The 22,943-nt window shown below is 44.7% G+C and overlaps 1 protein-coding gene across 5 annotated transcripts in view; it reads left to right on the top strand.

Annotated features, from left to right (window-relative positions):
* The window catches only part of REXO1 (RNA exonuclease 1 homolog), a 195,101-nt gene that overhangs the window by 93,249 nt on the left and 78,909 nt on the right, over positions 1–22,943 (top strand). For all 5 annotated transcript variants that reach the window (XM_073545606.1, XM_073545616.1, XM_073545626.1 and 2 more), the window contains 4 exons: positions 11,969–12,079; positions 16,695–16,832; positions 18,086–18,196; positions 18,426–18,499. In XM_073545606.1, the coding sequence (XP_073401707.1) occupies positions 11,969–12,079; positions 16,695–16,832; positions 18,086–18,196; positions 18,426–18,499 (434 nt within the window). The remainder of the gene's footprint in view (positions 1–11,968; positions 12,080–16,694; positions 16,833–18,085; positions 18,197–18,425; positions 18,500–22,943) is intronic.

Here is a 22,943-nt window from a genome sequence, read left to right as displayed (position 1 = left end):
TATCTTGTCCCGCTAACTCGTCCTTAACTCGACCAGAGAGTCCCCACCAAAAGGCTCCCACCAAGGCCTCATTGTTCCACCCCAACTCTGAGGACAGGGTACAAAACTGAATGGCGTACTGACCTACCGAGAGCATACCCTGGTGGAGATTAAACAGCGCCTCGGTAGTAGATATCAAGCGACCTGGTTCATCCAACACCTTCCGAAAGGTGTCCAGAAAAATGGAGAGCTGGGAGACAATAGGGTCATCTCGCTCCCAGAGAGGGTTTACCCAAGCAAGAGCCTCACCCTCCAAGTGGGACCCAACAAAAGCCACCTTGGCCCAATCAGTAGGGTACTGCAGAGGGGACAGCTCGAAGTGTAGCTGACATTGATTTAGGAACCCTCTGCATAATTTGGATCGCCGTCATACCGTGGGGGTTTCGCCAAACGGGGTGATGGGTGGGAGGGTTGCCACCTGGGCAGGAGCAGAGGCCACAGTCTTGAGAGCCAGAAGACGGTTATCCACTGAGGCCATGTAGTTTAAAATATGGGCCTGAGTGTCGCGCTGCTGTGCGAGCTCCTGCTGAAGACCCGCCATCTGGGGAGCGCTAGAGGGGTCAGAGGCCTGTTAGGACGACAGATGGGATTCCATAGATTTGAGGAAGGACATTATCCTCGTTTGGTTCTCTCATAAGAACAGGAGTTACTTTTGAGTTGGGGTCGAGGTACCAGCGGGGTCCATGGCCTGACTATACTGTGAGGCTGGAGAGCTCCGGGAGCTGAACCCTCAGGACCGTGACGACGAACCTCCCTAGGGCGAGCTGGCCAGGTGTACCACCCCCTCTACAGGGAGCATTAGGGGCAGACCCAGGGGAGACTATCGCCGCGGAATCTGATACCTGGGGACAACCGGAGGGAGACACAGGCAGGGGACGTGCAGGCGACCAGACGGGAGATGGCGACGACCACAGGGGGGACTGCTGTAGCCGCGAGGATGGTGGTGGACAGCCAGGGAGGCAGCAGGAACGGATAGCGGGTGAGGCACTGGAACAGGCAGACGAAGGCAGGAACGGACTGGACCTGGAAGGGAACACAGGAGGGTAACAAGTAGGGAAACTAGCGGGAAACCAGGAAAGGTACGAAGCACAGAAACAGATGGAACCCAGGAGAGCGTGGACCTGATATCAGAACATGAACCACAATTGATAGACAGAGAGCATAGGGAGGGACTGCCTGATATAGGGCACGCTGTAGAACTTCTGGGTCAGGGTGCGGCAGAGTCATGGGGCCAAGGGATAGGGCGCCTAGTCTAGGGGGGCGTGCACCTGCATACCTGAGAGGGAGCAGAGGCCGGCCGCAGGACAGGGGGAGAGGTCTTTGATGGACAGGCGCCAGCAGTGGGGGCGGGCCGAGAGGACCGGAAGTGCCAGAGAGACCAGGGCAGCGTTGAGGGACGGGAGGCAGTGGGAGCCGCCGGTGCCATGACGAAAGGAGGCGCAGCAGAGGCGGACAGAGCGGCAGCAGGAGCACGGCCAGGGAGAGCCACGGCAGTCAGAGCATCGGCCGCCGAAGCCGCAGGACGAGCAGGAGTCGTGGAGGTGAGCGTGACAGTTCTGAGGTATTCCGAGCCATACTGTGTGCTCAGATCCAGCCAAATGCAGCCAAACTGATTAGTCATCTTTTAATACTACAGATAGACAATGACCCAAAACATAAAGCCAAAGCAACCCAGGAGTTTATTAAAGCAAAGAAGTGGAATGTTCTTGAATGTCAGTCACCTGATCTCAACCCAATTGAGCATGCATTTCACTTGTTAAAGACTAAACTTCAGACAGGCCCACAAACAAACAGCAACTGAAAACCACCGCAGTGAAGGCCTGGCAGAGCATCAAAAAGGAGGAAACACAGCGTCTGGTGATGTCCATGAGTTCAAGACTTCAGGCAGTCATTGCCAACAAAGGGTTTTCAACCAAGTACTAGAAATGAGCATTTACAATTATTTAATCTGTCCAATTACTTTTGTTCCCTTTAAAAACAGGGTGGCACATGTTAAGGAGCTGAAACTCCTAAACCCTTCATCCAATTTTAATGTGGATACCCTCAAATGAAAGCTGAAAGTCTGAACTTCAACTGCATCTGAATTGTTTTGTTTAAAATTCATTGTGGTAATGTCTAGAACCAAAATTAGAAAAATGTTCTCTGTCCAAATATATATGGACCTAACTGTATATAAAGCTGAGTGTACGTGTGTGTGTGTGTGTGTGTATCAAGCCCCGCCCGCATTATGATGTCATAATGGTTGCAATGGTGATGGTTATGTCATAACGGTTGCCATGGTCACTGTCATAATAGGTTGCCTTGGCGAAGATGATGTCTTAATGGGTATCTGGGCACGGAACTATGAGTTGGAGGATGTGTGATGGGTATATGGGCATGGGATTTTGGGATGGAGGATATGTATGATGGGTATATTGACACGGGACTATGGGATGGAGGATGTGTGATGGGTATATAGGCACTGGACTGTGGGATGGAGGATAATCATTATAATTTGTTATAACTAACCACAGTTAGTTACTATGCCCGGGCAACGCCGGGCTCATCAGCTAGTGGATTATAAAATGGACAGCCTGCTAAAGAATATGAAAAAGCTTGGTGGACAGCCTGGTAAAGAATATGAAATAGCTTGGCACTCAAAAATGATTAAATTTTCTGATATTAATTGCAGTCCATGTAAACCAGTACAAAAATAGATCGTTTCGGTCTCAAACAACCTTCCTCAGTGAAATAAAATAAACAATTGGTATTTCTAAAAAAAAAAAAAAAATGTAATTTTCATCAAAAAATTGTCAATGATTATTATATTTGAATAATGCAGATATATAATCAATTATAAAGATCTAGCTGAAGAGCCCGGCGCTGCCCGGGCATACTAATTGTGGTTAGTTATAGCAAATTATAATTATCCTCCATCCCATAGTCCCGTGCCCATATACCCATCATATATATCCTCCATCCCATAGTCGAGTGCCCATATACCCATCACACATCCTCCATCCCATAGTCCCATGCCCATATACCCATCATACATATTCGCCATCCCATAGTCGAGTGCCCATATACCCATCACACATCCTTCATCTTATAGTCCCATGCCCATATTATTATTATTATTATTATTATTATTATTATTTATTATTATAGCGCCATTTATTCCATGGCGCTTTACTGTACTTGTATGTATTATGTATACCCCTCCTCACATGTAATCTTAAACAATACAAGTCACGACTGGTACAGGATGAGAGAAGACCCTGCCCGCGAGGGCTCACAATCTACAACGGGATGGGTGAGGATACAGTAGGTGAGGGTAGAGCTGGTCGTGCAGCGGTTTGGTGGATCGGTGGTTACTGCAAGTTGTAGGCTTGTCGGAAGAGGTAGGTCTTCAAGTTCTTTTTGAAGGTTTCCATGGTAGGCGAGAGTGTGATATGTTGTGGTAGAGAGTTCCAGAGTAGAGGGGATGCGCGGGAGAAATCTTGTATGCGATTGTGGGAAGAGGAGATAAGAGGAGAGTACAGAAGGAGATCTTGTGAGGATCGGAGGTTTCGTGCAGGTAAGTACCGGGAGACTAGGTCACAGATGTCCGGAGGACTCAGGTTGTGGATGGCTTTATATGTCATGGTTAGGGTTTTGAACTGGAGTCTTTGGGTAATGGGGAGCCAGTGCAGGGATTGACAGAGGGGAGAGGCCGGGGATTAGCTGGGGAACAGGTGGATTAGTCGGGCAGCAGCGTTAAGAATAGATTGGAGGGGTGTGAGAGTGTTAGAGGGGAGGCCACAGAGCAGGAGGTTGCAGTAGTCAAGGCGGGAGATGATGAGGGCATGGACTGGGTTTTTGCAGATTCTTGGTTGAGGAATGTACGGATCCGCGAAATATTTTTGAGTTGAAGTCGGCAGGAAGCGGAAAGGGCTTGGATATGTGGTTTGAAAGAGAGATCAGTGTCAAGGATAACTCCGAGGCAGCGAGCTTGTGGGACTGGAGCGAGTGGGGAGCCGTTTACTTTAATGGATAGGTCTGTTGGGGGGGGGTCACGTGAGATGAGCGAAAGATGATTAATTCTGTTTTGTCCATATTAAGTTTTAGAAATCTAGCAGAGAAGTAGGATGAAATAGCAGACATTGAGGGATTCTGTTTAGTAGGGAGGTGATATCTGGTCCAGAGATGTAGATCTGTGTGTCATCAGCATAGAGATGATACTGAAAGTGTTAAGAATGAGTCACAGAGGAGGAAAAAACAAAAAGCAAGCTAAGCCCAGAAAACCGGAGAGGTTGGTAACTAGCGGATTGCATACCCCTGATCCTATCCACAACAACTAGCAGTAGCCGTGGAGCTGGCCTACGGTGGTCCTATACGCCTCGTCACGGCCGGAGAACCAAACAAGCCCAAAGAAAGAAAGGGAAAATCTAAACTGCCCCAGAGCAGACCCCAACGCAATAGACAGCCCCCAACATGTATTGTCGGTGATACAAGATGAAAATACAGACACAGATAGAAAGATAGGCTGCGCAAACGATGGGGCCCTCACTAACTAGAAAGGACAGGAAAGAAAAGCTGCTGTCTGCAATCACGCAAAAAACCCTGCCAAAAAAAATGTCCAACACGTCTGATAGAAAAAAGGCCCTGAAGTCGCTAGAGTTCAAATCACTATATCAGCACTCAGGTATATTCTGAAGACAGAGCAAAAGAGAACAACTGATCAGAGACAAAATGGGGATTCAGCCCAGTCCCAGCCAGGGCTGGCTGAACACAAAAACTAAGTAAACCAGACAAAAACTCATATGAACAATAGCAGAGAAAACTTAGCTTTAGGAAGGCAGGAACCAAACTGGAAACCAGAAGCCACAGTCAGTAAAAATCACCAGCAAGAAACTAGGGAGTCGGCTGCCTTAAATCCAATCAGAATCTCCTGATGTCCAATCGCAGTCCTCTTCCTCAGGTGGCCGGTATCTGCCATTTAGATCAGCTTCATTACCTCCCTTCACCAACAGAGGGAGTCCAGATAGAGAACTCACTACTCCTCTGTCAGCACAGCCAGCTCCATAACCCTCACCAGAAGCCAGAGGCAAACCCGAAAATGAGCTCACAACAGAACGCCATGAGACTCTACACCTTCGGCCTCGGACAGCTCATAAACGGAGAAGAGCAGGGGCCCTAGGACTGAACCTTGCGGAACTCCGACGGATAGGGGGCGCGGTGAGAAGGTGGTGTGCGAATGGGAGCCGCTGAATGTCCTGTCTGCTAGGTATGATGCAATCCAAGATAGGGCCAAGCGTGTGATACCAAGAGATGAGGGTCTGTAGTAATAGGGAATGGTCCACTGTGTCAAAGGCAGAGGACAGGTCCAGGAGGAGGAGGACAGAGTAGTGTCGCTTGGCCTTGGCGGCTAGTAGGTCATTGGTGACCTTAGTTAGGGCAGTTTCAGTGGAATGGTGTGGCCAGAAGCCAGATTGCAAATGGTCAAGGAGGGAGCAAGAGGAGAGGTGGGAGGATAGTTCAAGATGCACGTGTTGTTCCAGTAGTTTTGAGGCATAGGGGCGAAGTGATATAGGGCGATAGCTAGATACAGAGGATGGGTCAAGAGAGGGCTTTTTGAGGATAGGTGTGATTGAGGCATGTTTAAAGCTTGAGGGGAAAACACCAGTTGTTCATGATAGGTTGAAGAGATGGGTTAGGGTTGGGATGAAGACAGTGGTGAGGTTTGGGATAAAGTGGGATGGGATCGGGTCAAGTGCACAGGTAGTGAGATGTGATCTTGAGCGTAGAGTGGGGAGTCGATCTTCTGTAATGGTGGATAAGTTGGTTTTGGGGGAGGAGGGCAGGGCAGGTAGGAGGAAGGGCACTGGGGGTTGTTGACCAAAACTGTCTCTGATGTTATCAATCTTCTCCTTGAAAAATGAGGCAAAGTCTTCAGCTGAGATGAGTGGAGAGGGAGGAGGTGCTGGGGGGAGGAGGAGAGAATTGAAGGTGCTGTTTAGGGTTGTGAGACAGGAAGGATATGAGAGATGAGAAGTAGGTTTGTTTTGCTGCAGCCAGTGTGGCCTTGAATGTAGTGAGGGACTGTTTGAATGCCATGAAGTCCTCATTGGAGTGGGATTTTTTCCATCTCCGCTCAGCAGCCCTGGAAGCCCGCCTCAGTTCTTTGGTCAGACTGGTGTGCCAGGGCTGTCTGTTGATTTTGCGAGTTTTGGTATGTTTGAGAGGGGCAACCATATACCCATCATACATATCCTCCATCCCATAGTCCCGTGCCCATATACCCGTCATACATATCCTCCATCCCATAGTCCAGTGCCCATATACCCATCACACATCCTCCATCCCATACTCCCGTGTCCATATACCGTCATACATATCCTCCATCCCATAGTCCAGTGCCCATATACCCATCACACATCCTCCATCCCATAGTCAACCATTATGACATCATAATGAGCGGCGGGGCTTGCAACCTATGATGACGACAGCGTCGCCATGGCAACCATTATGACATCATAATGAGGGGCGGGGCTTGATACACACACAGTTTTTCCCCATTATGTAGATAGGGGCAAAATTGTTTGGGGAATTGGAACGCGCGGGGTTAAAATTTCGCCTCACAACATTGCCTAGGACACTCTCAGGGTCCAGACAAGTGACTGTGCCAAATTTTGTGGCTGTAGCTGCGACGGTGCGGATGCCAATGCCGGACATACACACATACGTACATAGTTGTGGCCAAAAGTATTGACACCCCTGCAATTCTGTCAGATAATACTCAGTTTCTTCCTGAAAATTATTGCAAACACAAATTCTTTGTTATTATTATCTTCATTTAATTTGTCTTAAATGAAAAAACACAAAAAGAATTGTCCTAAAGCCAAATTGGATATAATTCCACACCAAACATAAAAAAGAGGGTGGACAAAAGTATTAGCACTGTTCGAAAAATCATGTGATGCTTCTCTAATTTGTGTAATTAACAGCACCTGTAACTTACCGGTGGCACCTAACAGGTGTTGGCAATAACTAAATCACACATGCATCCAGTTAGCATGGGTTAAAGTTGACTCGACCTCTGTCCTGTGTCCTTGTGTGTACCACATTGAGCATGGAGAAAAGAAAGAAGACCAAAGAACTGTCTGAGGACTTGAGAAACCAAATTGTGAGGAAGCATGAGCAATATCAAGGCTACAAGTCCATCTACAAAGACCTGAATGTTCCTGTGTCTACCGTGCGCAGTGTCATCAAGAAGTTTAAAGCTCATGGCACTGTGGGTAACCTCCCTAGATGTGGACGGAAAAGAAAAATTGATAAGAGATTTCAACGCAAGATCGTGCGGATGTTGGATAAAGAACCTCGACTAACATCCAAACAAGTTCAAGCTGCCCTGCAGTCCGAGGGTACAACAGTGTCAACCCGTACTATCCGTCGGCGTCTGAATGAAAAGGGACTGTATGGTAGGAGACCCAGGAAGACCCCACTTCTTACCCTGAGAGATAAAAAAAAAAAAAGGCAGGCTGGAGTTTGCCAAAACTTACCTGAAAAAGCCTAAAACGTTTTGGAAGAATGTTCTCTGGTCAGATGAGACAAAAGTAGAGCTTTTTGGGCAAAGGCATCAACATAGAGTTTACAGGAGAAAAAAAGAGGCATTCAAAGAAAAAAACACGGTCCCTACAGTCAAACATGGCGGAGGTTCCCTGATGTTTTGGGGTTGCTTTGCTGCCTTTGGCACTGGACTGCTTGACTGTGTGCATGGCATTATGAAGTCTGAAGACTACCAACAAATTTTGCAGCATAATGTAGGGCCCAGTGTGAGAAAGCTGGGTCTCCCTCAGAGGTCATGGGTCTTCCAGCAGGACAATGACCCAAAACACACTTCAAAAAGCACTAGAAAATGGTTTGAGAGAAAGCACTGGAGACTTCTAAGGTGGCCAGCAATGAGTCCAGACCTGTATCCCATAGAACACCTGTGGAGAGATCTAAAAATGGCAGTTTGGAGAAGGCACCCTTATAATATCAGGGACCTGGAGCAGTTTGCCAAAGAAGAATGGTCTAAAATTCCAGAAGAGCATTGTAAGAAACTCATTGATGGTTATCGGAAGCGGTTGGTCGCAGTTATTTTGGCTAAAGGTTGTGCAATCAAGTATTAGTCTGAGGGTGCCAATACTTTTGTCTGGCCCATTTTTGGAGTTTTGTGTGAAATGATCAATGTTTTGCTTTTTGCTTCATTCTCTTTTGTGTTTTTTCATTTAAGACAAATTAAATGAAGATAATAATACCAAAGAATTTGTGTTTGCAATCATTTTCAGGAAGAAACTGAGTATTATCTGACGGAATTGCAGGGGTGTCAATACTTTTGGCCACAACTGTACATACACACACTTGAGCTTTATATATTAGATAATATTATGAAAAATGTCATTAGGAAGTTATTTCTATATAACACATACCGTATCTTATTAAATGAACCTACCCGACTACACAAATAGAGATGGAAAAAAGGAAAGGACACAGTTTTCAGTGAATTAAGTATTCTGTGAAATTCAATAGATAGAAATAAGTAATCCTGGAAGACTTCTGCAGCCCTGTTGAACACAAATGGCGTGTTTACATGTATAGCAAGATACATGTTCCGGTGGTTAAACCAGCTGGAAGAATATCCCAGCATGGGAACCTTAAGAGAAGAGCTATTAGAATCCCTACCTCTTTTTCAACAAGGCCACATGATTCTTAGCGGACGCCTCCGTAGTGTTGTTACAGTGGGGAAAAAAAGTATTTAGTCAGCCACCAATTGTGCAAGTTCTCCCACTTAAAAAGTTGAGAGGCCTGTAATTGACATCATAGGTAGACCACAACTATGAGAGTCAAAATTAGAAAACACCTTGTCTGATTTGGCAAAATTTATGTTGTAAATTATGGTGGAAAATAAATATTTGGTCATTAACAAAAGTTCATCTCAAAATCTCAATATTTTGTTATATATCCTTTGTTGGCAATGACAGAGGTCAAACGTTTTCTGTAAGTCTTCACAAGGTTGTCACACACTGTTGGTGCTATGTTGGACCATTCCTCCATGCAGACCTCCTCTAGAGCAGTGATGTTTTGGGCCTATTGCTGAGCAGCACGGACTTTCAAATCCCTCCAAAGGTTTTCTATGGGATTGAGATCTAGAGACTGGTTAGGCCACCCCAGGACCTTCATGTGCTTCTCACAAAGCCACTCCTTCGTTGCCCTGGCAGTGTGCTTGGGAGCATTTGGGATCATTATCATACTGAAAGACCCATCCACATTTCATCTTCAATGCCCTTGCTGATGGAAGGAGGTTTGCACTCAAAATCTCACAATACTTGGCCCCATTCATTCTTTCATGTACACAGATCAATCATACTTGTCCCTTTGCAGAAAAACGGCCCCAAAGCATAATGTTGCCACCCCCATGTTTCACAATAGGTATGGTGTTCTTTGGATGCAACTCGGCATCCTCCAAACATGATGAGTTTTGTTTCTACCAAACAGTTCTACTTTGGTTTCATCAGACCATATGACATTCTCCAAATACTCTTCTGGATAATCCAAATGCTCTCTAGCAAACTTCAGACAGGCCCGGACTCCCCCCACCTCCACCCCCCGTGTGGTTCTGGGAGTTTTGTTCACGGTTCGTGATCATTTTGACCCCACGGGGGGAGATTTTGCGTGGAGCCCCAGATCAAGGGAGATTATCAGCGGTCTTGTATGTCCTCGATTTTTCTTTTTATTGCTCCCATAGTTGATTTCATCACACCAAGCTGCTTGCCTAGTGCAGATTCAGTCTTCCCATCCTGGTGCAGGGCTACAAATTTGTTTCTGGTGTCCTACACTCTTTGGTCTTCATGATAGTGGAGTTTGGAGTGTGACTGTTTTGAGGTTGTGGACAGTTGTCTTTTATACTGATAACAAGTTCAAGCAGGTGCCATTACTACAGGTAATGAGTGGAGGACAGAGGAGCCTCTTAAAGAAGAAGTTACAGGTCTGTGAGAACCAGAAATCTTGCATGTTTTTAAGTGACTAAATACTTATTTTCCACCATAATTTGCTAATTAAATCTTGCCAAATCAGACAAGGTGATTTTCTGGATTTGTTTTCTCATTTTGACTCTCTCATAGTTGTGGTCTACCTATAATGTCAATTATAGGCCTCTCATCTTTTTAAGTGGGAGAACTTGCACAATTGGTGGCTGACTAAATACTTTTTTTTCCCCACTGTAAGAATAACGGCAAGGTCTTCAGTCTTGTCAAAGCTGTGGAACGGTGACATAGCCTCCAAAATCAAACTCTGCTCCATTCCACTTAGAGGAAAATATATGTTTAGACCAGCACTGGATGAGTTACTCTCAGACTCTCTTCTACCTCTGTCCTCGATATCTTCACTCCACGATACGGTCTCCGCCACCGCTTTCTACAACGCCACACTCACATCAGCCATAGACTCAGTTGCCCCTTTCACGCATGGCAAAGTGCGACGAATCAATAGGCAACCCTGGCACAACAACCTCACCGAAAAACTTCGACAAGCATCCAGGGTCATGGAGCGGCGTTGGGAGAAAACACGCCTGCCGGACGACTTCACTGCTTTCAAACAAGCTACACTTGCCTTCAAATCAGCTCTCACCTCTGCTAAACAGACCTATTTCACAAACCTTGTATCTTCATTATCCCACAACCCAAAACAACTGTTCAGCACATTTAACTCTCTCCTCCACCCACCACTGCCACTTCCAATTCCCCTCATCTCTGCCAAAGACTTTGCCACCTACTTCAAAAACAAGATTGACCAAGCAAGGCAAACCTTTACTGTTCCACCACCCCAACCACTCCACATACCAGACCTTTGCCCTTCCCTAATAACCTCCCTCTCCAACATCACTGAATGAGCGCTTACTCATCTCCTTTCCACATAACACCTCACCACCTGTGCTCTTGACCCCATCCCTTCCCATCTGCTCCCCAACCTCACTAACACGCTCATCCCAGCCCTAACCCATCTCTTCAACCTATCGCTATCTTCTGGTACCTTCCCCTCTGCCTTCAAACATGCCATCATCACACCATCCTCAAAAAAACAAACCTTGACCCACTGCTATGCCCAGCTATCGCCCCATATCACTACTCCCATTTGCTTCCAAAATTCCTTGAACAGCATGTCCATGCTCAACTTTCTTCCCACCTCTCATCTAACTCCATCCTTGACATCCTCCAATCTGGCTTCCGCCCCCACCACTCCACTGAAACTGCCCTGACCAAAATTACTAATGACTTACAGCCAAAGCTAACAGACAGTTTTCCAACCTCCTCCTTCTCGAACTGTCCTCTGCCTTCGACACAGACGTCCACTGCCTACTGCTACAGATTCTTTCTTCCCTTGGCATCAAAGACCTTGCCCTGTCCTGAATTGCCTCATACCTTTCTGACCGCACATTTAATGTTTCCCACTCCCACACTACCTTCTCATCCCGCCCTCTCTCTGTCCTGGGCCCTTGCTTTTTTCCATCTATACCCTTGGCCTAGGACAACTCATAAAGTCCCATGGCTTCCAGTACCACCTGTATGCGGACAACACTCAAGATCTACCTCTCTGGCCCAGATGTCACCCCTCTGCTGTCCAGAATCCCACACGTACTGGAGACACTGATGTGTGAAAGCGGCCATATAGTGATCTGGAATTGTCTGGAGTGCGGTGACCTCACTGAGGGGAGGAGTGGGACGGCGCTATATCCTGCAGAAGGTGGCGGTAGGGGCATCTATTAACACATACTACATTACATGCACATATACACAAATTTAATTACAAAAAAATCTTCGTTCGTTAATCTTTTTTAAAAAAAAAAAAAAATCTACCTTAAGTTGCTAAGATTACACAAGGCTAAAAAGGCTATATATACAATGATGTTGTACACGGTTTTCTTTTACAGAAGTTGCTAACAAGAAAGCAGTTTCCCATGAGTCTGTCCTTGGTGGAAAATTGGCAGCTAAGATCAGTTTCTCTGTGCAGCGTAGCAATCATCAGGATGAAGAATTGACAGGTATCATGATGGTTCACTTTTTTTTAGCATCTTTGCCTTTATTATCATCTAGATTGTGGGTGTCTTATTAATTACAATTATTAGTAAAAATACACATCTGGAGCATGCAGTGTGTTAATAGCTTTGTGACCTAGAGTAACTCCGAACTAAAGACTGCTTGCCACTATTTTGATCTACATATTCTGGCCAAGAAAAAATACATGAAAAATATACTGTTGGTATTTATAGTTGATATGCATGACCTGCTTTGAGACCAGTTTGTCAGTCTAAAGCTGGGGTGGGGAACCTTTTTTTCTGCTGGGGGCAATTTGGATATTTTATACTATCATTCGGAGCTGTAGAAAATGATCACTTTGATTCTTCTGTTGATGCTGCTACTCGCAAATGATTTTCTATATTTGCATAAGTCCGAAGCACAGTCGACTCTTTGCAATGAATTTTGAAAAGACACTGGTGGCATATTCCTCACAGGAGGGGTCAAGGCCATATATACCTCACAGGCGGGCCTATATACATCCCAGTAGGGGCCGAGGCCATATTTACGTCACAGGAGAGGTGGAAGCCATACATACATCACAGGAGGGGCCGAGACCATTTATACGTCACAGGAGGGGCCGAAGCCATACACGTCAAAGGAGGGGCTGGGTGCATACTCGTCACAGGAAGGGCTTGTCCTGGGCTATATACATTACAGGAGATGCTGGAGCTGTTGTCTTTGTTGGTGGGACAGGAGTGCAGAGCGCACTGACTCTGCCGACAAAGTACTGGCCAACGTGAGGACGTAATCCTCTTTGCTGTAACTGCAAGGCGTAAATAAAGGGCCTGCAGCCGCAGCACTCCACCTCAGGGAGCCGGAGCAAGGCTCTTTATGGCCCGCGGACTCTAGGTTACCATTGTCTTGGTCTAAAGGAATGGATATTGCTTGTTTCTGTTTGGAAGGCTATATTCATCTTTGCAACCGTGCTTTTTTTTCTATTAATTATGGTTGTATTGTATATAGTCTACAGTTCCTTTTAAACTTCTATGCAGACTGGTGAATGTAACTTATTTAGACTGCAGCCAGTTGTAACTAAAGTCAAATTCTGGTGTAAATTATGGCATATTTCTGCCATCATAATTTTGTGGCATGGCTCTTGGTTTGTTTTTTGTCTATGTAGACAATAGGAAGAAATTTTACACTTGCAATTCATTGCTGCAGTCTAAATTTCTTCTGTCTGTGCCTTTTTAAAGATAAATTATCACTTTTTATTATTTTTTTAGGATAAATTAAAAAAGGTCAGTACTTCTGACTTCCCAAGCTTTACTTCCTACTACCATTGCCAGCAAACTTGACACTTTGCTGCAAGCCATTTATGGCTCCTAGATAATCCGCTTCAGTTAGCTCCAGTTCTGTGTTTCATACTGACACTTAAATGAATAAAAATGGGAGCGGGAGCCAAGCACCTTAAACTAGCAGTAATGGCTACCAATTAGTATAAATATACTGTGAAATGAGCTCTAATGGGAGCCAAACTCCCATTCCAGTGCACCTTACATCAAACTCCTCTTGCTCCTTTCAGATGATCCACGCTCTTCACTCCCCAGAGTTAACACATAAGGGCTTGAATTCATAAATAACACAGGTCTGCGACTAAAAGCGGTTTGATTATTTTCATATAATTTCCATGTATTGTGGTGTTTTGATAGCGAAAAAATATTGAAAAAAATCGTTAACTTCAGGACTTGCCACAAACCTACAGGTTCTTCTGCAAACTCTGGTGTGAATCTTTGGTGGTCAGGTTATTTTCTTTCCACATTAATATCAATAGGAACAGCGTGATTGGCTGGTGGCATTCAAATGGTTTGTGACACAATGAAAGGTCCTTATGCTTTCAAGAAACTTGCATTGGAATATCATTCATCAACTGTTTTTCCCCAAATTAGCATTATGGCTTTACGGAAGAGTATTAATTTGCCTGACCGTTTCTGTTTCGTTTGTGGTGAAGATAGTGTTGAATCAACAGTTGAATATTACAGACTTTGTGAAAAAAGTATACGTTGCATACTTCAGACTAAAACTTGGATATCTAGATAAAATTTGGGCGCCTCATAAAGTATGCAAATAGTTGAGGACCTCCGAAACTGGTTCAAGGGTAAGAAAAAAGCTTTCCTTTAATGGGATTCCTATGGTGTGGCAAGAGCAAAAGGAACCATAGTGACAACTGTTACTTTTGTTCATGCAATGTGAAAGGGTATAATTACAAATGGAAGCATTCCATTTCATACCCCAATCTTCAATCATCAATTCGTTCCATCCCCAATGGCACAGATATACCAGTAGTAGGGATCAAATAGCTTCGGATAAGAGCTTATCGGAATAGCTATAGCGCTTACCGAATAGCTGCCTCGGTAACCTAGATACATGGAGCTGTTCGACACCGCAGCTGCATGTGTCGCGGCTTTGTGACAGTCACAACACATGCATGGAATGACCAACAAACAGGCTCTCCATGCATGTGTTGTGACTGTCACACCACCGCGACACATGCATCTGCGGCGCCGAACAGCTGATTGTCGAGAGCGTTCCAGGTTACCGAGGCACCTATTCGGTAAACCCTGTAGCTATTCAGATAAGCTTTTATCCGAAGCTATGCAATCATCCCTAAACAGTACCCAAGGTCCCTGCTACCTTGCCTAGCTCCGATGACGGTGGAATCATACCTGAACCAGATGACAAATCAAGTTCTGACTGAAGATGATACAAGACATTTTTTTTCCACCAGGAGGACATGAAAGATTTAGTAAGAGACTTGAATCTTCCCAAAGATGCCGCTGAGTAACTCGTATAAAGGCTCAAAAGCATGAATTTATTGTTACCAGGAGTGTCTTTCTCATGATTGATACATCGTGAAAAGGAGTTTGGTTTCTTACTTTGCCCAGGAAGACAAGTTAGTTTTTTTGCATATGTGTCGAAGGTTTGATGGGTCAATTCAAAATCCAATATGATTCAGCGCAATGGTGTCTTTATATAGATTCTTCAAAAAGAATTCTCAAAGCAGTTTTACTCCACAACGGCAGTTTTTATGTTTCCATCTCTGTATGTCATTCCGTACACTTGCAGGAAACCTATGAGAACTTGGAATTCGTCCTTTATAAACTTAAATATGAAGACCACGGTTGGCAAGTGTGTGGGGATTTGAAGGTCTTGTGCATGCTGCTCGGGCAACAAGCTGGGTATACCAAATACCCTTGTTTTCTGTGTCTGTGGGACAGTCGAGACCAATAAAATCACTGGACCATGAAAAGTTGGCAGCTGAGGTTGCTCACAGTCCGTGGAAAAAAATGTCCTCCTAGAAACTTTGGTACTTCCCTATAAAGTTCTTCTATTATCTCTACATAAAATTGGGCTTGATGAAGCAATGTGTAAAATCCCTTCCAAGAGATGGGGAATGCTTCAAATACTTCACGAAGTTTCCAAGCCTCTTGGAGGCAAAATTGAAGGAAGGTGTGTTCGTCAGACCGGACATTAGAAAGCTTATAGGTGATAGAGTTTGTCAATACAATGACGGATCCTCAAAAAGAAGGGTGGATTTCATTTAAAGAGGTCGTAGAGAAATTTTTAGGCAATAACAAATATCCTGACTACAAAAAGATCATCCGACGAATGCTGAAAGCATTTCAAGCTTTAGGTTGCCTGTTGAGTTTGAAAGTGCATTTCCTCCATTCCCACCTTGACTACTTTCTGGAAAATTTGGGAGCTGTGAGTGAAGAACAAGGTGAACGATTCCACCAGGACATTAAAGAGATGGAAAGAAGATAACAGGGAAAATGGAGCATTACAATGATGGCAGACTACTGTTGGATGCTTCAGAGACACATTCCAGATGCTACACACAAGCGTAAATGTACCAACAGGTGCCTCACAGGGAAAAAAAATCGATATATAGTGAGTATAAGTGAGCACATTTCAGTTAAAAAAAAAAAATATTTTCATGAAAAATTTGTAATAAAAAACTTTAAGTCTATTTTCATTTGTTTTGCGGTACTGCCTTATTTAACATAGTTAACTAAATTGTCAGGAAACGTGATGTCCTATGACAAAACGCAGGTGATTTTCGGATTCAGCCCACCAAAAAACCTAAAGGTTACGTGGAATAACCAAAACAGCTCTTGAAATTTTATTTTTTGCAGTTCTGTGTAATCAAAGTGCTGCATAAATTAATCTTTGTAAGTATGAAAGTGGCAAAATACTACTGACTAAATAAAAACTCCATTGGGCATGGCTACAAGTATACCTGAGGAAGATAAAGCACTCCCATGCACTAAAAAGTGACATAACAAAAAAAAATTACTATATAGATACAATAATCTCATGTAGTTGGTATATTGCCACCTATGTGACGTTATTCCATCTATATAGTGTGCACATGGGTTTCCCGATTTTTGGTTATTCTTTAGCACATGTGAGTGCTTTATATTTCTCTGGTATAACTTGATGGGCATTATATTTAGTCAGTAGTATTTGTTTTTTTTACCACTTTTAAACTTACCCAGATTAATAAATGCAGCACAGTGGTGATCATCAATCCTGTCATTGAATTTGATGCATAAATCAATGTAACTCTTTTGTACTTAGAGACAACAATATACCACAAACTGAAAAAATACATCATGACACCTGAACAACTAAAGGAGAATAGCTACCCACTGGAGCACCCTGAAAAATCTGAAAGTGCTGTGGTATTTACGGAAGATGAAAAGAAGAACTCGGATAGTAAGTATTAAAAGTTCCACAAATGTGATATTCCATGTAAACGGTCAACATAGTGGATATTCTCAGATTCAAATCCAAGTGTATTCTAACTATTAAAGGGGATGTCCACTACTCGGGCAACCCCTTCTCAATCAGTATATTTCCCCCATGTAAATTAACAGCGATTCTCTCTTCCGGTGTGGGGACCGTTCCAGAAGATGTCAGCGCCTGTTTTTCCGGGGATCGTGTGACGTTCCTATGTCAGGCAACTCCTGCAGCCAATCAGTAGCGATTCACTCACACTTTAGACGAAACTGAGACCCAGAAGTAGTGAGAATTTCTGCTGCTATCTGACCTCTTCCAATTGTCCATTTTGCCCGAAGGAAGTGGGTGTTGATTGGCTGCAGGACTTGCACCAATACAACATCATCAGACGAGCAACAGGAGACCAATGGAATTGACATTTCTAGTATGTCACTGGCACAGGAGGTGAGTATAGGCTGTTAATACTATTCATGGGGGAAATATAGTGAGAAAGCCACCTGACAAAGCCACCACGAGTGGCGACACGTGTCGGGTACTTTGTCAGTCCCAGGCTGACTACATGCTTGCGCTTTTGGTACCATGACTCTGTGATTTTTTTTTGGACATGTTTTAACTTTTAGTCCGGTCCCCACCTGAGTAATTGTTCAGAGACCTGTTTCCATATTAGGATTCACCATCTTGTTATGCTGCTTTATCTTGTTCCAGCTGTGAGAACGCCATGTTTGGGTGAAGTATTTGCCTGTAGGGGTCCATATCATTATCACTGCACCTGTTACCCTCATAGCTCACAAAAGTGTCTTGAGTTTGTATAACTTTTATATGTCAGTAACATCTTGATGTGGTTTATGGTATGGGGTTGTCTATTCATAGTGGACTAAGCATATGTTATCCATGTCCGTTATCTTATTGATGGTATGCTGCTTATTTGTGCTTTGAAAAAGCTGCTTGCATCTATGTCTCCTGGGTCACAGGCCTTATTATGTGCCTATGTATAGTCAATATATGTCACAATAGTGACTATTTTAATGTTTTTAAAAGAAGTTTGTGTGTTCTTTTGTGTGCAATAAAAATATTTTCTATGTAATCTCCATGTTGTATGGTGATCCCTTTTTATGACCTATATCTGTCGTCTTGAAATTTGATAGTGAGAAAGGGTTATCAGTGTGCTATATTAAAGGAGTTTCCACTACTGAGTTATATTTCCGATTTTTCTTTTTTTCTAACTATAGCTTGTAAAATATGCTGTCGCTGTGGAGCAGAGTACCTGGTGACTCCTAAAGGAAAATGTGTGCGCCAAGAGGAGTGCGTTCACCATTGGGGTCGTCTCCGCAGGCTGAGAGGTGCTGTATCACATGGGGAGAGGCACTGATAAACTTAGAGCGGTTGCTAATGAAAGTGTGTGTGTAATAATAAAGAGTGAGATTTAAAAAGTAAGCAATATTTTTTTTAATGTTACATGTTAGTTGCATTATCAGACAACAGCTGGTTCCTTATTTTGATACTTAAAGATACCTTTGGATATACGTGTCGTAGCGACATAAATAATTCTCCTTATTCTTCTTTTCTCAGTACCTGGAGGTTGGGAGACCCAGTATAGCTGCTGCTCTGGTGCTGTTGGATCGACTGGTTGTCAAGTAGCTAAGGTTAGTGGAATTTTCTTCTACTTTATTTAAAACATGATATTGACAGATGTGGTTAAATTTCTGATGTCAGTATGCTTATAAGTTTTCTAGAAGTAGAAAATCTGGAGAGCAAAAAAAGCACAAATAGGGTCTTAACTGGTTACAAACATAGGGTGCACAGAGGAGAGAGAGGCTAACCTTGTTTTGTTGCAGCTAAGCAACATGTAAAAAGCATGGATCACCTGCTGCAGGACACGGGTCCAAAGACCGAGGATAATGGTGAAACCGGGTGTATGAGTCTAAATCTGCGCCGCTGATAAAGATGGATGGCAGACAGTATTCTTCAAAGCTTTATTTCAAAATAGGTTATATAGTCAATGCGTTTCGAGGTCATGCGAGACCTCTCCCTCAACACAAAACCTTACAACTTGTAAGGTTTTGTCCTGAGGAAGAGGTCCTGCATGATCTCGAAACCTGTTTATTATATAACCAATTTTGAAACAAAGCTTAGAAAAATATCATCCGCACACTCGGTTTGACTTTAAGTTTAGAAGCATACCGAAAATGTGAAAAAAACGCTAAAGTTTGTTTCAGAAGCCAGTTTTTTAAATTGCCCTCTTTCAAAAACGGCATCCCTCAAAGTATTGAAATTGGCATTAGGACGTTTGGTTGGGTGCTTCACAGCAATTTTTTTCACGGTTATTAATTTTATTGCAAAAAAAAGTTACATATTACATTTTTCCCCATGCCACATCCAATATCCCAACTTCCACCTCAGACCCAAACAAAAAGGGAGTAGGGAAAAAACACATATAAATATACACTGCTCAAAAAAATAAAGGGAACACTTAAAGGGAATCTGTCACCTATTTTTTCGAGTATCAGCTGCCGGCACCGCCATCAGGGGCTTACCTACAGCATTCTGTAATGCTGTAGATAAGCCCCTGATGTAACCTGAAAGATAAGAAAAATGAGTTATATTATACTCACCCAGGGGCTGTCCAGGTCCGGTTTTGGTCCGATGGGTGTCGCGGTCAGGCACGGCACCTCCCATCTTCTAATGGTGACGTCCTCTTCTTTGCTGCCTGTCGTGGCTCCAGCGCGGGCGCACTACTCTGCCCTGTTGAGGAGATGCCGGCAGCTGATACTCGAAAAAATAGGTGGCAGTTTCCCTTTATACAACAGAATATAACACCAAGTAAATCAAACTTCTGTGAAATCAAACTGTCCACTTCAAAAGCAAAACTGATTGACAATCAATTTCACATGCTGTTGTGCAAATGGAATAGACAACAGATGAAAATTATTGACAATTATCAATACACCCTCAATAAAGAAGTGGTTCTGCAGGTGGGGACCACAGACCACATCTCAGTACCAATGCTTTCTGGCTGATGCTTTGGTCACTTTTGAATGATGGTTGTGCTTTCATTAGACCCCCAGGAACTTATCTAGATGCATAGTGAGCATTTTGAACCCCAAGGTGCTTCACAAATTGACCTGTAAAAATGAAAAAGTACTTTTTTTCCCCCAAAATTTCCTTTAGCCTCTATTTTTTCATTTTCCCATGGGCATCAAGATAAAATGGATTCTAAAATTTGTTGGGCAATTTCTCCTGAGTACATCAATACCTCATATGTGGTCATATACCACTGTTTGGGCGCACGACAGGGCTCGGAAGGGAAGGAGCCCCATTTGACTTTTTGAATGAAAATTAGCTTCAATCGTTAGCGGACACCATGTCGCTTATGGAAAGTATGTAGTGTACGTCAGGTTTGTGTGTGGTGTAGTGTGCATCAGGTTGGTGTGTGTGGTGTAGTATACACCACACACACAACAACAACCTGACGTACACTGCAACACACACATCAACCTGACGTACACTATACCACACACACCAACCTGACACACTACGTCAGGTTAGTGTGTGTGGTGTAGTACGTCAGGTTGGTGTGTGTGATGTTGTGTTTGTCAGGCTGGTGTGGGTGAGTTCTGTAGGGGAATGTCAGGATGTGTTTTGTCCTGATGAATTCTGAAGCATTCATTAAAACACAGTCCAGGTTTGTCAGGACACGTTTCACATTGGAAACTAGTTTCCCTTCTTAGCCCCCTTTTATGGCATACTCGGCACCTTTTTTTCTCTCCCCTCACGGGGAAAATGTTGACCTGGTACCATACGGGAAACTTGAGTTCCAGGGGTGCTGGGGCCCGCTCCTTCCTCATCTCCAAATATCAGGGCCTTTATCACCGCCTCCTGGAACTGAAGGAAGGTGTTGTCAGTCTGGCTTGCACATCGTGATAGCACGTATGCATTATACAGTGCCATTTGTACGATGTGCACAGCTAGTTTTTTATACCACACCTTTGCCTTCTGCATGGCACTATAGGGCTGGAGGTCTTGATCAGAAAGATCAACTCTCCCCCCCCCCCCCCATGTGTTTGTTGTACCCCAGGGCACAGTCCGGTTTGTGGACCTGTGCTGGGGTACCTCAAACGGTGGTGGCCGTGGGGCTGGGACCATGTATTGTTAAGAAAAAGACGTCCCTTTTGTCTTTGAACTTGACCACGACCATGTTGCCGCTGCATTGGGCTCGGCTCTCACCCTTTGGGAGAGTCTGTTCAATTAGCGACAAAGGGAGACCCCTCTGGTTTCTGTGCACGGTACCGCAAGCTGCGGTAGCTCTGGCAGAGAGGGATTGAAAGAGTGGGATGCTTGTATAAAAGTTATCAACATACAGATGGTAACCTTTATCAAGCAGTGGGTGGACCAAATCCCACACTATTTTCCCACTCACCCCCAGAGCAGGTGGACATTCTGGGGACTGAATCCTGCTGTCCTTCCCTTGGCAAACTCTAAAGCTGTGTATACCCTGAGGTACTCTCACACAGCTTATAAAGTTTTATCCTGTACCTCGTCCTCTTGCTGAGCAGGTACTGACAGAACTGAAGCATCCCTTTGAAGTGGATGAGGGATTCATCCACACAAATTTCCCTTTGGGGAATGTACACTTCAGCAAACTTGCTGTTGAAGTGTTCGATGACAGGACAAATTTTGAACAGTCTATCAAAATTCGGGTCATCGCAGGGAAGGCTGTCAGTATTGTCCCTAAAATGGAGAAACTTATGAATCGCCTCAAATCGTTTGCCAAACATAACCATACCAAATATTGGAGTTTGATAAATATCAGTACTCCAGTTTTGGCGAATTTACGGTTTCTTCACAATCCCCATGTGAAGGACCAGTCCCCAATATTTCATCATTTCTACAGAGTCAACAGGACTCCAAGTAGAAAATGATGAATTAGGGTTTTGGGCATAAAATTGCAGGGCATACAAGTTGGTTTGCTCCAACATAAGACTGACCATTGACTCCGAGAACTAGACTTTGAAAAATTCTATTTCCTTGAAGTTGACAGTCTCAAACTGGATTCCTGATTGGGGAACGAAATCAGGAATCCATGGAGCAAAATTTTCAGGGACGGGGGTCCAGGAGGGGGCAATAGGTTGGGCGTGACTAGCACTAGATTGGGGGTTACTCACGCTTGACTGTGGGTCTTCTCCCCGTCCTCTGGCTCTTCCTCCTTGAGCTTCGGACGATTTCTCGTCCTACGACATCTTGGTGGTGGTATGTCTGTGTCACTGGAGGAGGAATAGTGGGAGGAATAGAGAAAAATGGGGTCCTCTTCCTCACTATCCGTTTCGGAGGCAATAATGTCATATTCCTCCTCAGCTGAGTACACCCTTTGTGACTGGGATGAGCGGGACATTGTGTGTGTCTGTGTGTAAAAAAAAAAAAAGCTTTATTATTGTGTGTATGTGCGAGTGTTTGGTAAAACTTTCTACTGCAGGAGGGGGCTGCCAGGAGTGCGGTGGGCAGGAGGGGGCAGAGGAGATGCAGCAGCAGATGGAGGTGGAGATGGAGCCGGCATCAGGGGGGCAGGGGGTGATCGAGGTGATCACTGGGGTGGGGGGGTGATCACCGGGGGCAGGAGGGAGCTGAGGAGATGCAGCAGCAGATGGAGGCGTCAGCAGCAGGGGGGGTGATCAGGGGGGAGGGTGCGGAGGTGGCGGGGCTTTAATCGAATGGCGGGGGAGCAGAGGGGAGTACCGGATGGCGGCAGCAGTAGCGGCTGTGATTGCAGGTCAGTCGGTGGCAGGGCAGCAAGCGGGCATCTCACTCTTCAGCTTCCACAGACGGGATGAAGCTGAACAGCGAGGGTAGCCATAGTTTACTCCGCCCCTCCACATCTCATTGGAGGGATAGCGTCACATGGATGCTAGCTCCAATCAAATCTGGGGGGTGACAAATAGGTCACCTGAAGTGATCGTAGCCCCAGGGGGGCCAAGCCACCCCCCCCCCCGGGATCACGTACAGGTTGGGTGACATTTCGGTGGCCCTGGTCACCCAACCCGCAGGAACGCGATCCCGCCATGACGCAACATAGGCGTCACAGGTCGGGAAGGG

Source organism: Dendrobates tinctorius, unplaced genomic scaffold (genome assembly GCF_039654945.1).
Source record: "Dendrobates tinctorius isolate UK_male_01 unplaced genomic scaffold, ASM3965494v1 ptg000011l, whole genome shotgun sequence".
NCBI classification, from domain to species: Eukaryota; Metazoa; Chordata; class Amphibia; order Anura; family Dendrobatidae; genus Dendrobates; species Dendrobates tinctorius.
Note: the sequence above shows the minus strand (reverse complement) of the source record. Positions and strands in the feature narration are given on the sequence as shown.